General features: G+C 33.8%; 1 protein-coding gene across 1 annotated transcript; it reads left to right on the top strand.

The window, feature by feature from the left end:
* Positions 1 to 13,951: 13,951 nt before the first annotated feature.
* On the top strand, positions 13,952 to 15,321 carry LOC122310711 (acidic endochitinase-like). Its single transcript, XM_043124832.1, has 2 exons — positions 13,952 to 14,355; positions 14,689 to 15,321. The coding sequence occupies exons 1-2, from the start codon at positions 14,000 to 14,002 to the stop codon at positions 15,212 to 15,214; spliced, it is 882 nt and encodes a 293-aa protein (XP_042980766.1). The 5' UTR covers positions 13,952 to 13,999; the 3' UTR covers positions 15,215 to 15,321.
* Positions 15,322 to 16,424: the final 1,103 nt, after the last annotated feature.

Genomic DNA, 16,424 nt, shown 5'->3' with positions numbered 1-16,424 from the left:
CCTCTACTGCTACGTCCAAAACGAAGGCAACATCTGGAACTCAAAAACACAATAGCATGCCAAAAGGCTACTGAAAATAAGCTAGAAAACCGAGAGCTTCAGAGAACCCTCGCTTGAAACGAAAACTGGAAAAAAAAATAAAACTCTCTTATGCAACCTCAAGAAAAGAAAGTAACAGCTCTCAGTTAAGCTCCTGCTGTAGCCGAACGAAATATGAAAGAAAAAAAAAAAAGCAAGAAGAAAAACTGCAAAGCTAGCGTCTGAAAAACAAAAGAAAGAAAATAACTATCCAAGCTACTGCCCTCCTCCTTGGTGCTGCTGCTTCCAGCTAAATACATAGCTGATTCCCTGCTGTTGCTGCTTCCCGTCCACATGAAAAGGAAAAAGAAATAAAAAACTCTGCTGCTGCACGTTCAACTTCCATGTGTAGAAGCAAGAAAAGTGAAGTGAACAGCTTGTCTTCCAGCCATGTGCTTGGTTCTATTTATCTTGCAATGGTCAGCACGTGTGGTGTGCTCCTGCTCCAGCCGTCCAAGGGTCTCTACATGCTGCCTGTGTGAGCTGGTGTTCTGTCCGAAAGCTACTATCTGCTGTAACGTGCTGCGTGTGTGAGTCTACTGCATGTGTGAACTGGTCTTCTCCTACTGTAGCAGCTGCTGCACGTTTACTGCATGTGTGAACTGGTCCATTTCTTCTCCTGCTGATTTGCATCTGCATGTGTGAATGGGTGTCTTTCTGCTGCTGTACAGCGTGTGAGCTGGTGTGAGTGGTGTCCGAGTGAGTTTGGTCTGCATGTGTTTGCACTTTTCTGCATGTGTGCTGTGTCCAACGTGATGATGCATGTGTGAGTGGCTGCTATCCATGTGATGTGTGCTGTCCGAATGAGTTTGTTTTGCATGTGTATTGTGCGTGTGATGTGCTCCTGCTCCAGCCGTCCAAGGGTCTCTACGTGCTGCCTCATAGATGAGATTCCAACTTGACCATAATCAATTCTTTTATTTCTTTATAGGTCCCATTCTTTCTTTCCTTCCATAAATGCCCTATAATATACAAATGAAATGATATTATAGTTTAAGTATTTCAAGAGCAAATATGAGACTTTGATGTGCAAAATATTATCATCAATAAATTTTCCATTAAGTGTTAAAATTTAGATGTATAATTAAGTGTTCAATTCTTATTTGATAAAATAAATCACTCATTTAAACAACTTAATTATGCAATTCTAATCTTTTATTAGGGGACAATCAAATAGAGCAATAATTAAGGTTAACTGATATGTTACAAGAGGAGGGTGTTGAGGTAATTAAGCTTAATTTGGTAAGTGATTGAGTTTTAAATAAGGTAATGGCTATGGAAATGGCAAGTAATGGGGTTGTTGAGAATTAACCCGAGATACCCATTAGGCCTGACCTTGGTAATCCAGGCCTGTCAATAGAATCACAAGCCCATCAACTTGTAGCTAGCATGTAGATACATCAGAAAACAAGATCATTGATGAAACGTGCACGTACTTCAGGTACGATATTTGAACCTCTTGTTGAGTGAGCAATAAGAAAAGAAATCTAGATGGTAGTAGTATTAAGAGTACAACATGAAATAGTATTAAAAGAAAGAAGTTAAGGGATAAGGAATGAATGGCTTTGACAGAAGGGGAGGTGGAGGAATAAAATTCACTCTTGAAGGGATTAACAAAGGTTGTTCAACAGCCCTATCGGGACTAATGATTCTTGTAAGGTGGAACCCAGGTGAAATTTGCGTCCTTCTTGACTTGGTCAGAAGGGTAGTTCCCGAGGTCTTATTTCTACAAGAAACAAGATTGAATGCAAAGGATATGGGAAGACTAAAATTCAAGTTGGGTTTTGAGAATTGTTTGGGTGTGAGTTGTGAAGGTAGGAGTGGGGGCATTGCATTACTTTGGAAAAAGGATGTGGATCTTACAATCCTTCATTTTTCAAGATCACATATTCAACCTCAGATCAAAGCTGATGATACTACTATTAATCTTTGGTTCCTCATTGGGGTATATGGACATCTAGATGCTACTAAAAGACACAAGAGTTGGGCTCTTCTCAGATCACTCAAAGTGGTCAACACCAAGCTTGGCTAGTTTTGGGGGATTTCATTGAAATTTTGGGGAGCAATGAGAAATATGGGGGGCAACAGAGACTAGAAAGGCAAATGCAGGCCTTTAAAGCTATGTTGGATGAATGTGAGCTAAAGGATCTGGGCTACTATGGAAACCAATTTACCTAGTGCAATAAGAGGGAGCCTGCTCATTGTATAAGTGAAAGGTAGATAGGTTTCATGCAAACTTAAGGTGGTGTTCAAATTACCCAATGGCTCAAGTTCAGCATGGTATAGCAGCATACTTAGACCATGTGCCTATCATTTTCAAGCAGCAAGAAGACCATTACCAAAGATGGAGAAACAAAATTTTTAGATTTGAGGTTATGTGAGTGGAATCCTCGGACTGTAAAAGGATTATTGAAGCTGTATGGTAGGTGGAACCAGGTGTTAATGGATTGGATTTTGTAATGAGGAAGATTGAGAGGTATGGAGAACAACTGACAGTGAGCAATAAGGAAAAGTTTGGGCATGTGAATCAAGGCATTGAAAGGGTTAGAACTAAATTGCAACTCTTGCAAAGTAGTGATTCACACTGCCAAAGAAGGGCTAAGCGTAGAGAAGATAAAACTGAAATGCAACAATGGCTTGAGAGGGGGGAAAATATCTGGAGACATACCTCCAAAGCTGTATGGTTGAAAGTAGGGGTGTCAAATCGTGTTAACGGGTCGTGTTCGTGTCGTGTCAAAGCATGTATATTATACTATATAGCTAAACCCTAATCCTACCCGTTAAATTTATTGTGTCAAAATCTCAAACCTTAACGCAACTCATTAACATAACGGGTCGTGTCGTGTCAACCCGTTATAACCCATTAGTGAATATTACGAAATAGGTTAACACAATATAATACAACCCGTTTCAAACTGTTTATGTAAATTGGTTAAATAAGTCCGAAATTAACCAGTTTGACCTAATTAAATGTATTATAAAGTTATATAAATTTAAAAATCACAATATTTATAAAAATTATAAAACAAAATATAAGTCCAAAATTACAATCCAAACATAAAAATATCAATATTAAAATTCTAACAATTTTAGTTTTATGTATAAGGGTATAATTGTAACTTTAACTTTCTTAATGTGTCATAACTGGTTGACCCGTTATCAAACCGTTAAGCAATCGTGTCTTAACGGTTCAATCCGTTTTGACCCGAACCCGTTAAGACTAAACTCTAACCCGCTATTATCGTGTCGTGTTCGTGTTGGATTAACGGGTCGTATAATATATTGCCACCTCTAGTTGGAAGAGAGGGATACAAATGCATGTTTCTGTCACAATAAAGCTTCATAGAGAAAAAAGAAGAACTTATTAAGGGACTCAAAGATGCAAATGGCTCATGGAAACTGAATGAGGAGAGGGATTAGTTGATACTCATGTATTTCAGTACTCTTTTTAAAGCATCAGTAGAGGTGGGGCAGATGGATTTTTTGGAGGGATTGGGGGGGTAGAGTTGACACTCACATGAATGAAAACTGAAATTCCCCAAGTACCTTTGTAGAACCACGAAATTGTTTACCAATTTTCTTGAACAAATTGGTTAGATCTCTATATTATGATTATTAAATGAATTAAATACTTAAAGAAAATAATCAAACTTGCAAGACACAACGATTGATTACGAAGGGAAACCCTTTAAAGGTAAAATTTTACTGGGCAGCCAAATCCATCAAAGTCAATTTTAATGTTTAAAAATCAATTACAAGTTATTATCAATTACAAAAACTTTGCAACTTGACTATCTTACTTGTCTAGACAAATGACCCATTTGTTTTCTACCGCAGTAGCAGCCCGAACCTCTGACGATTTTCAAACTATTGACTTCCCTCCTAGAATTCCAGTGGCTGAAATCTAATCAATAATCATTCACACTTGAAGCACGATCACACACAATGAGAGATCACAAATATGAAAATTCACTAAGAAATTTTCTAACCAAAATATGAACTAGAAAGTGCTCTTGAAAATATATAGATCTGAATCTCTACAGATCCTAACCAATAGGATCTTTTAAATAAACAACCTGGAAAGAGTTCCAGTTGAAGTAGGATTCTACTGACGGATAGAATTTGTCGCAAGAACGTCTCCCGACAAATTGCTGGCATTTTGCGAGAACTCTCATCTACAGTGATTGATTTCTATTCAGCTTTTGTTCTGAATAAATGCAGATCCTCATAGACTCGATTTTTACCTTAATGACTCATCTAAACAATCTCTAAAACTTCTAGATAGACTCAACATTATTTAGAGATAAATCAATAATTATTTTACATTCATCCAACAATTTCAAATATAATGATAAGATAAGTTTTATCATATATTCATCTAATTCTAGCCAATTTTTGCCTTTACAATCTTCCCCTTTGGCAGATTGGTAACAAACCAAATTGATGAATGTATTGCGTACCTAAGACAAAAACAACCAGCAGACCAAGATCTAGATCTCGTGAAAAAAATCTTAATATAGTAATGAGAAGAAATGACATAGAACACGTTTTGAAATTAGTCTCAATAATAATGAAAGGTTAGACGTAATCTAAACCTACAAAAATAGTGTTCTAGTCATCATCAATAACATGTTCAATATTTAGTTCTCCCCCTCCATATTCTGCTGCTCTCCCTAAAGTATATAGTTCTCCCCCTCAATATTCGGCTGCTCTCCCGTTTTATTTTCAGCAAAGTCATTAAACTCACACTTACTCAAACTCTCCCTAAATTTCACAATATCAAAATATTTCAATTAGCTCTTCCAATACTCTCCCTTTCTATCACTAATCTGACAAGACACAAAATAGAATAACTATCACTTATGTGTACTAAGATGAAGACATTAAGAAAGACATGATGAACAACTCCCATGTATCTCTACTTTTCATGGATTAAACATACATGATGTATGAGTATGAATGTTTGTTAAACAATGAGGAAGAGATTGAGACAACTTGGTTGAGACAAAAAATCAAACACTTGGTATGCCTTGGGATAAAACTAAACTGTATAATCACATAACCCACCAATAAAATCGTCCTCAATACATGCATAGAATACTTTGAAAAGATCAATTTATTTACGGTCTACTCAACCCAACAGAAAAAAAACAATCCCAAATGTCCTGTACGCAAACTCCACAACCCAATTTCCACCAAACACATGCCGAGCTCTAACTACTAGAAGAAAAGAGAATTAATTCAAATAAGCTTACCGTGATTCTGAAAAGGAGTCGAAGATTGGATGATCGTAATCCCGCGGGAATCGACGAGACCAATAGGGATGATGTGGGTGTCGTGGGTTATGGCGTGATATAGTTGAAGATCAACCTGTGTAAGAGAAAAAATCTTATGTTTCGGGGGCTAGGGGTAAACAAGCAAGGCAGTAAAGTCTTTAAGTCACTAAGTGACTGCACCCGTGCACATGCTATATGCCATTTAGTCCCATTGGGACTTATGCTATTGTTTCATAATACAATTTCCAGACTTATCCCAATACCTCATACTGACCCCAAATAGAAACTTTATATTTTTATTTTTGGATTTATTTTATATAAAAAAAAAGATTACGAAAAAATAAAAATAACAAAAAATTTGAATTTTTAATTTTTTTTATAAAAATATATAAATAAGCAATAGGGCAAGTAACATACCTAGATGCATCTTAGTTCAAACATAGTGTTACTCAAAAAACAAATTCAATAGAGTATACCCTCTTATTTGCAACAATCACTATGGATGTTCACTCATCATAAGATCATCAATGTCAAAGTTCATGTGAGTGTGTGAGTGAGCAAACTTATATAAAGTAGCAATTCTTTATTTTATTTTTTCTTCAATATATTTTTATAATATTATCCATGAGTATTTTCCTTTTATAGATGCTCCCAAGAGATTATCACCCTCCTCAAAAATCAAACTTTATGCTAGGGCCTAGATACACGAGTATCTCCTCCAAACACTAGTTTGCACAACCTTTTTTTTTTTTTTTTTGTCCATTTTTGTTGCTGATATTTTTTCACAATGATTTGAGCAACGATTCTTTTTATAAGGACTTAAGGAGATAGATCCGTGTAGGGTGTTAGTCTTTTTCCGTAATGATTTAACACCGAATTTTTCTATATGAATCAATTTTTTGTGTTTGGCAAGGGGAGAACTCTTTATTAATGTACTAGATTCAACTAGTATTAGTCAATTCAAGGCATGAACTCCCTCTATGATGAGCATCTCATTAAACAATATAAATTTTAATAATTGTATGCATACATATAAGTCCCTCACAGTGCTTTGTAAAAGAACTTTGCCAGGATAATCCATAGGGTTAGTATGCACAAAGTGAATTGCACAAAGTAGAGAGATGCATAGGTTCAAGAATTTATTAAGTGAGAATAAAAGTGCTCAAACTTTGACATATCAATGTATTATTATACTATTTAATGTATAACTATTAACTATAATATATGGTACTAGTATATATTAATATATTAACATATTATAAGAGTTATGCTACAAATTCGTATAGTATTACTTATAGTATTAGTATTATAATTTACGATTAGTATAGACTATGTGTATAGTCTATAACTATTAGTAATATATATAGTTATAAACTTATACTAGTATTAGTAATATTAGTTATGTTGAATCAATCAGTTGGTATAACTATCAGTAATTTGTATTAAACTATTAGTAATTTAGTATAGCTATATTATATCAGTAGTATTAGTTATGTTGAATCAATCAGTTAGCATACTATTTTCTACATTATTAGTATTAATAATATTAGTATTAGTTATAACCATATATCCTATATTAGACTTAAGAGTTTTAGACTATATAATAGACTAATAGTATTAGTACAACTATATAACTATATATTAATACTAATTATAGTGAAAAGTATAACTATATAATATTATTAATAGTACACTAATTGTATAGCTATATATTAGTATTAGTTATATTGTTATAGTGATTTAGTATATTATAATTTCTATATTATAATTTATATTATAGCTCTTATAATATATTAATATATTAATATATATAGTAGTACTATATATTATAGTTATACGTTAAAGAATATAATAATACGTTCATACTAAATATATATAGTTATATAGTTATACTTATAGTGATTTAGCTATATATTAGTATTAGTATTACTTATAGTATTTAATATAACTATATACTCTATATTAGTATAAGTATAATTGTAGTATATTATAATATTAGACTATTAGTATTATTTTTTTTAATACCATATGTAACAGCCTGCTAGAAATTCAATTGTGAAATTTCTATTAACTTTAGGAACCTAGTGAAAACTCCATAAGTTTTCACGAATCCATTAATCGTATAGGTTTTTGTCTAACTACATAGTTAGTGTTATTATTTACTATGGTATCAGAAGTGTGTTTTTGATTATTGGAGATAGTTAGAAGTGTCAAAATGTATTATGGTTTGTGCCATTAGACTCGGAGGGCTATTTAAAGTCTTATGGCGCAATAACATTTTTTCATATTTTCGGACAAAACGTCTGTTCAAAACTGTAGATATTATTGGATAAAAAGAAATATTTTGAGGTAATTTTCATGAATATTATTGGGTAAAAATATTTTGAGTTGATTTTTATAGATATTATTAGATAAAAATATCTTAAGTTGATTTTTTGTAGATACTATTGGATAGAATATTATGAGATAATCTTTTATAGATATTTTGGGTAGGAGAAAACTACACTCAACTCTCAACTCCAGCCTCATCTCTTCCATATCTCATCCATAAGTATCTCCAGCCACCTTTCCCCACGAAATTATCTTCATTTACACTTTCCATTGAAAGAATATCAAACACTCTCTCTCGGACAGCTTTTAGGAGGTATTTTGAACGCCAATTTCGAAGCTGTTGTAAGTGTTTTATTATAAAATCTCCTTCATATAAGTTGTTTCTTTTTGAGTCTAGTTTACATGGATATATTATTTGCCCCATTTGAAGATCATTTGGTCAGTAAAATATTGTATAAACTATAGAAAGGTCATTCTGGGAGGTAAACTGGAGAATATGTTATAGTTTGGAGTTTTTGACCAAGCTAATGGATAGATATTGGTCCGAAATTTTTATGGAGTATTGTTAACATGTATATATGACTATTGGTTGAGGATTTTTGCATGATTAAAGGTTTTGATGAAAGATTTTCTTAGATTTAGAAACTTAGAAACTGGAAGAGGAAAAACAGTTTCTGTTTTGAGAAAGTTTAACTCTTTGGTGGTCTAAACCTATTCTAATGACTTTGATAATTTTATTGGAGGATCCTAAACATCTTATATACATGTTATATTATTATTTTGAAGATATTTGATGTTAGTTTCAAAGACATGAAATTTTATGCAAAGAGATATTCAGATAAGCCAAAGTGTGGATCTTCTTGGCTAAATTTATGTTTTGGTTAATTTCTAACCATGTGATCTTGAATTAGAAGCTTATATATGTTTTAGGACATCTTTTTAAGCCATGTAATGGTTTGGTTTGAAGATCATATATTTATAAGTCATAGATCAAGAGATTTATCAAAACTAGTTGAGGAAAAAGTTTCTGTTTTTGGACTAAGTGTAAAACCAAAAACTCTAAATGTTATTTTGTGATTTTGGTGACTTTAGTTTGATGATTTAAAGCATGGTTGATGTTAGGATGATATTATGAATATGTTAGAAGTAAGATTTGATTTTTTGAAATTCTTGGAGATGTTTTGATTTAAGGTCAAAACTTGTGATTCAAGTGCTTGGATCTTTTTACAAAAAAGTTTGGTGTTGATTATTAGTTTTTTCTAAATGGATGTTTTAAGTATGGTTTTGAACTTAGGATTGGAAGATGTTTGTTGCAAAATTTTGGTTTAAGCATGAGTTTTGAAGTTGGAAGGAATTGCAACAAAAATCAAGGGAAATGGCCTATGGATGTTTCGGCCATAGGGTGTTCTTCATAGTTGTGTTTTGTTTTAAATTTTTCTGAGTTCATATTTAAGTTTAGGACAAAATTTACATGAGGAATGTAAATTTTAGAAACTTTTGGAGTTAGTATGCAAAATCCTAAGTTATGGGTAAAACGGTCATTTTCCCACATGTAGAGAGTAAAATTTCTTTAAGTTAGTATTTTCCATATTTCAAATATTTAGTGATTTAGTTCTAACTTTTAGAATTACTAATTACAGTTCCTCGTGGTCGCACTTGAGGTTTTATAAGAAATGCGGAGATCGAGGTAAGTTAGCTTTTAACTTACTAGCAGTCTACTGTGTATGTGTGCTAAGTAAAGGAACTACAGTGTATGTATGTATGTTATCATATATGCCATGCCATGCCAAGTTATCACGTAATTGTCTGTTATACAGAATTTATTTTGTCGTCAATTTTTATCTGTTACATAATATATTCTGTCATGTATTACTGTACCTTACAAGTAGGTCATGCTAAGTATGCCATCTATTACATGTATGTCAAGTCATGTAATATTCACTGTTGCAAATATGTCATGTTAAATATGTTGTCTATTATATGTTACGCAATGTTACGAAATATTTCTATCTCAAGTTGGTCATGTATTTCAAGTTATATTCAAGTCACGTTATGTTACGTCAGGGCTTCAGTCATTTCGTATTCCAGTCACGTTTCATCTTGATTACTTATGTATGGGGTCACAGCAATTGTGACGCATACACTACGTGAGACACAGCAATTGTGTCACGTAGAATACATGGGGCCACAACAATTGTGGAGTATGTATTTAAGCAGTTAAAGAATAAGTTTCCGTAGAATATATGGGGCCACAACAACTGTGGAGTATGTATTTACACGTAGAATACATGTGGCCACAACAACTGTGGAGTATGTATTTTTCATGTTAAGTCAAGTTTGCGTAGAATACATGGGGCCACAACAACTGTGGAGTATGTATTTACACGTAGAATACATGGGGCCACAACAACTGTGGAGTATGTATTTTTCATGTTAAGTCAAGTTTGTGTAGAATACATGGGGCCACAACAACTGTGGAGTATGTATTTTTCATGTTAAGTCAAGTTTGTGTAGAATACATGGGGCCACAACAACTGTGGAGTATGTATTTACACGTAGAATACATGGGGCCACAACAACTGTGGAGTATGTATTTTTCATGTTAAGTCAAGTTTCAAATCAAGTTCATGTCAAGTCAAGTTCAGTTCATGTTTCAATTTAAGTTATGTCAATTATGCTATGTTGTACGCCAAATTATGCGTTAATTACTTATGAATTTGATTATGCATTTATACTTTTACTGTCATGCATGCATCATTAGCTTGTGTGGAAGTTTTTTGTTAACTTACTGAGATTTGTAATCAAATCTCACTTTGGTAGTCCCAACTACCATTCCCCCAGAATGGTAGATCTTGTTACAGGATCTGAAGGAGAATCAGGAGCTGATCAACTAGACACAGTTGACTAAGCGATGATGCGACGCCAATGTTAATATAGTAGTTAACGTAAATTACTACTTGTACAATGGAGTTGCATCTTTAGTATTTTTTGGATCATAACCATTTTGAACTAGTGTTGTGATCTACTCAATGAGTTTTTATGTATGAAGTATGTTTTAAGCATTTGGGATATTTTCAATTTGGTGCATAGTATTGCTAAAGAAAAAAATTATCTGCTGCGAATATTGCATAATGTTAGATGCATGTTAGGAACATTGCATCTTATATGTCATGAACGGGGGCAGGTAACCTTGTGTTGCATGTCTCGACGCTTCAAATGTCCGTCCGATCCCAAAAGGAATTTGGGGGCGTCACACCATATTAGACTATTAGTATTAATATATAATTATAAATATTAGTATAAGTAAAAAAATTATATAATTAATTTATAAAATTATTTATATAAATTATATTTATTTGGTTTTATTTTTTTTTCATTCGGTCCGGTCCGGGGTGGAAAACCCCTGGACCAGGACCGGACCAAATGACTTCGGTCCTCCTAAAAATAGACCGGACCGAACCCAATCCGGTCCAAAAATAGCCGGTTCGGTCGATTTGGCCGATCCGAACCAGTCGATTCTCACCCCTAATGGTAGTGGTGATAAAGCCATGTCAGGATTTTAGGAATAGAGGATCAATGTAATGGGCAATTGGGTGGCTGAGTTTGTTTGTTCATGAGATAGTTGCTTTCTATTTTAACGATATGTTTATGCTGAGGAAAGAGGTTATTATTATCCTTTTATTTCTCATTTACTATTCTTTTATATTTATTTTTTTTAATTTTTAATTTTACTTAATAGATAAAAAAGTGATTATTAGTAAAATTATATATTTTTTTAATAGCTAAGAATGTTAAAAAAATACTTTAAAAAAATGATAAAAAAATAAATAATTCCTACAATCTTATAAGTAGTAAATTAGTAATAATTGAGTAGTAACCCATATATATATAATATATAATATATATTATACGCTTTTCAAACCAAATCGATTGTACATTCAGGTTTACGACTGAGAGGCTGGATATATCCGGCCCAGAACCCGGGTCTCAAATCTGGCCCGGATATACCTGGATTGTTACCCGGGCCATCTTTGAAAAACTGGAAATCCGGGTTCCGGGTTTGACCCCTTTTTTTATAATTAATTAATTTATTTTATTTTACTTTACTTTTTTAAGTTCATATTAAATTAAATTTAAAAACATAAGTTTTTTTTGGGTAAAAAGCCTATATTTTATTAAAAAAACTTTTTAAAAAATAATCCATTTAAAACCATAATTTTTGTTTTTAATAAAAAAGCCTTTATTATACTAAAAAAAATTTCTCAGTCATCAATTTGGAAAGCATAATATTTGTGTTCTAAAAATACTAAATGCATGTAAAATAAAATAAAATTCTATTATTCATCTTTGCATGCATCATAATGCAATCCACTACATATTATATTTTTTGTTATTTATATATTACATTACATTACAAAATACAAAATTACAATATATGAATTACAAAATCAGTAGCATGTCTATCAGTGATTAATCTCCACACCAAATAGCAATTTCAAGTGATTGGATTGAAAGAGATCATGCAAAAAACAAAAAGTTTTGAACAACTATCAGTGATTTTGGCAACCTATGGCCTTAAAGTGAGATTAAGTGACTCAAAACTAAATTGAACTTTTGATTAATATAAATATCAGAGCTATCTGACCCAAGAACTCATAGAAAGAAACATATCTGGAGGTGGCACAGCTGTGACTGCATTGCAAGAATTCATAGACAGAAACATACTTTTGCTGGCTGTGTTTACCTGATGGCCAGCAAAAGTATGAACTATCTCGGAAGTAATAAATAATAGAAGCATGGCAGGCTCCTATCATTCTCCACAATAAAGTATGTTGGGTCTCCCTGAAATTTTGAATTTTGAACACATTACAAAATAAGGAGTCGCAGGAATCTCAAGATTTCACCTCAATATGAAAACTGAAAGACTCATTGGTTAAGATACTGATCAACAATAAAACCCATATGACTATTGGGTCCAAGACAGATAGAGGAAGAAAATTTTAAAACGGATCAAACATATCAAACTTACTAGGTTGTTTAATGAAAACATAATAGAAAACATAACAAATCACCATTTGAATCTGAATCAGTGAAATAAAGAAACTCAAATTAATAACAGTCCTCGAGTCCATTATAAAAACGAATTCCAAAAAATGCAATTTTTACAATAAAGTTTTATTGTTAGAAATTCAGCTGTGAACCAATTAACTTTGATTGATTCCCAGATTTCATTCAAATTCTCCAATATCCCCATTTCTTCAAAGCCCGAAGACTAAACATCAAAACATCATGATATGAAATGTTAGAAGGTTGTAAGCCTTTAAAATTAATATAATATATATAATATATTATAAGTGCATAAAAACAAATCTAAATATTCTTCTATTAGTACAAAGCGGCAAAGCCCAAAAGACAATACTCTTTGAATCCAGAACAAACACAAATGATGCAAAAATCAAATTACCAAGATCAGTCATTTAGAAAGACATTTATTTTCCTAATGAATGGTTTTTAGAAAATGAAAACCACCCACAAAAAATTCAATATACTTGGCTCACTAAATGATAAAAATATGTAATTGCTACAGGTAGAGCAGTTCTACACGAATGCTTTGTTTTATATTAAAAAAAAAAAAAATCCCTTTCACTTTAAACGCATACATCCTTTTAATTTTAAAAACACCACTTTTGCCCAAACTCAATATAAGATATATTCTAATGCCTTTAGCATGCTTTCCTGCAAGACTCTCCTGTCATCTTCCCCCTTCAAGAAACGTACTGGACAGTTTCCTATCAGAATAAAGCTGCTGCCCCAACTCGGGCCGACTTTTCTGACTAATTGTTCGACAAATGAACATGATTCACATTACCTGTCTCCATACGAAGTTGACGATCAAGTCTTCACGCGCAAGTCATTAAAAACTTGGAAACTTATGCCAACTTACAAGAAATTTGAGCCATTTTTACACCGCCAGGCCCATTCATACAGAAAAGTTTCCTGCAATTTTACCAAGAAATACACTCAAATTCAGAATTAGTCTGTTTCCTAGTCCTGACCTCGGACATTACCTCAGAAGTGAAAGTTCATAACTGACAAGGACATTTTGTATTGCATAGGATTCTAATTCAATGTAGTTTTGTGGTCTTACAGTTCTAGCTTGACACGGTTTCTTCACAATATTCTTCCTCGAAACGTATTGACTGGGCGAAAATAAAGTCATTTTTCACCGTATTCCAATATGCTTATAAAATTATAAATAGAGCTCCCTTCACCATTAATCTTCAATCCGAAGCAGCAACTAGAAAAGCACAATAATGGCTCGAAAGTTGCAGACCCCATTAACCTTGTTCTGCCTTTTATTGGTTGCCCTCTTCACAGGCTCAAAGGCAGGCGTGATCTCTGTGTACTGGGGCCAGAATGTAAATGAGGGCAGCTTGGCTGATGCTTGCGCCACTGGGAATTATGGTATAGTGAACATAGCTTTCCTGGTAACATTTGGCAATGGCCAGACCCCACAGATGAACCTTGCGGGCCATTGTGACCCAAGCACAAATGGGTGCACCGGCTTAAGCAACGACATCAGAGCTTGCCAAAACCAGGGCATCAAGGTGATGCTCTCCCTTGGAGGCGGTGCTGGTAGCTATTTCCTCGCCTCTGCTGAAGATGCCAGGTAAGCATTGCTTCTTGTCACTATATTTCTATAGAGCTAGCTTCTTTGGTTTTTAAACTTGAAAAGTTTGAGGTTATATTTAAAAAGTTTCGGTAATGCTACTTATAAGTACGTAAACACGTCAATTTTTTGGAATCCATTACTATTAATTATTTTGAAAGAGTCAACGCATCAAATGCCTACCGACAACGAAGTTCGCCACATTTATTTTGTTTTGTTTTGTTTTTTAACATCTGTTTTCAAGCTTAGGTGTTTGGAAGGGTATTTACATGTTTTACTGGTCACTTTCACCAAGTAAAAGATCAGAAAATGATGTTCTCTGATACTGTGCAGGAGTGTTGCAAACTACTTGTGGGACAACTTTCTTGGGGGTCAATCCAGCTCCCGTCCATTGGGTGATGCAGTTCTAGATGGCATTGACTTCGATATTGAGGGAGGCACAACCCAACACTGGGACGAGCTCGCAAGGGCACTGTCTACATTTAGCCAACAGAAAAAGGTCTACTTAACAGCAGCACCACAGTGTCCATTCCCAGATGCTTGGCTAAAAGGAGCACTAGACACTGGCCTGTTTGACTATGTCTGGGTCCAATTCTATAACAACCAACCCTGTCAATACTCCGGCAATGCAGACAACCTGAAGAGCTATTGGAATCAGTGGAACACTATACAAGCTGGGCAGATATTTCTGGGGTTGCCTGCTGCTCCAGAAGCAGCTGGGAGTGGCTACATTCCTCCCGATGTGCTTAATAGTGATGTTTTGCCTTCTATCAAGAGTTCGTCAAAATATGGAGGGGTTATGCTTTGGTCTAGGAATTATGATAAGGGCTATAGCGCAGCTATTAAAAACAATGTTTGAACATTTTGTTTTGGCTTCCACTGAATATGTTTCAGTTTACAGGATGTAAGGCCTACTATTTATAAATAAAGCAATAATCTCTATAGAATAAAAAATCTTTAAGAAAATCCTTATTGAGTGAGTGGTTGGGAAGAAAAAGAAGCAAACTAAATGAAGGAAGATATGGATCTTTCAAAGGGGAGGCAATATTTTAGTTGCTTTTACTCTTCTTTTTTTTTTCAACATAACCTCTGTTCCAGGCTTGTAATTTCAACTTTCAATTGCTATACTTTCTTCATTATTAATCAATTATCGTTTTCTTTTTATGGACTGAGGAGATCTTTGGTTAGAACTTAGAAGTCAAAGCATATACTTGATCCCTCTGCCTTCAAGTCCCTATAAACAGACTTGAACTTTAGCCCTATAAAAAAACTTCACGAAATGTTTAAAAAAAAAAAAAATGTTGCTTCCAAATGGCTCAAATAAAAGTCTGTTAATCTGGCCTCCTACCAGGATGCCAGATCAATAGATCATTATTATGGTTTATTGGGTCCGGGACGAGAGGAAGGGCATTCATAACTGAAACACGAGTAACTATTAGGTAGGTACTCTGAAAATATAAACACGTGATATTTACATCGTATTATAGGATTTCATGTCATTTCAATTGACGCTTGCATAAACAATTTTAATTATATAGAAGTATTTAATAATTTTTCTTGAAACATGCACTTCGAGAACAACCTCAAAATTACCAAAGCCGGGGCATTAAGCTCATGCTTTCCACCGTTGGTGGCGTCGGGAGCTACAATGCCATCTGTTGATGATGTTAGGAGAGTGTAGGGAGCTGCGTACTTCCATACTGGGGAAACCAATCTAATTCCATACCTCTGGGGGATGCCTTAGTAGATGGCAATAGACTTTGATATTAAGCAAAATCATATTCACAAAACCCTTTAAAACATAGGTACCCAATCTGTGACACAAATTATATGACTTTTCAATTAAAATAGGTACCCATTCTCTCAACTTACAAACTAAGTCAAGGAAAATCTTAGAATATAAATTAAACTATTAAACATAACTCCGCTGACCAGCAAATTTGATATATGGCTCCTCTCTTTTCTCTCTACAGAGAATAGAGGTGGTGTTGTTTCTCTTTGTCTACTCGCCGAAGTATATTGGTCAAGGCTAAAGTTCTCGTTGATCGTCTAGTTTGGTGAATCACTAC

This window comes from Carya illinoinensis, chromosome 1 (genome assembly GCF_018687715.1).
Source record: "Carya illinoinensis cultivar Pawnee chromosome 1, C.illinoinensisPawnee_v1, whole genome shotgun sequence".
NCBI lineage: Eukaryota > Viridiplantae > Streptophyta > Magnoliopsida > Fagales > Juglandaceae > Carya > Carya illinoinensis.
This window is presented reverse-complemented; position numbering and strand designations above follow the sequence as displayed.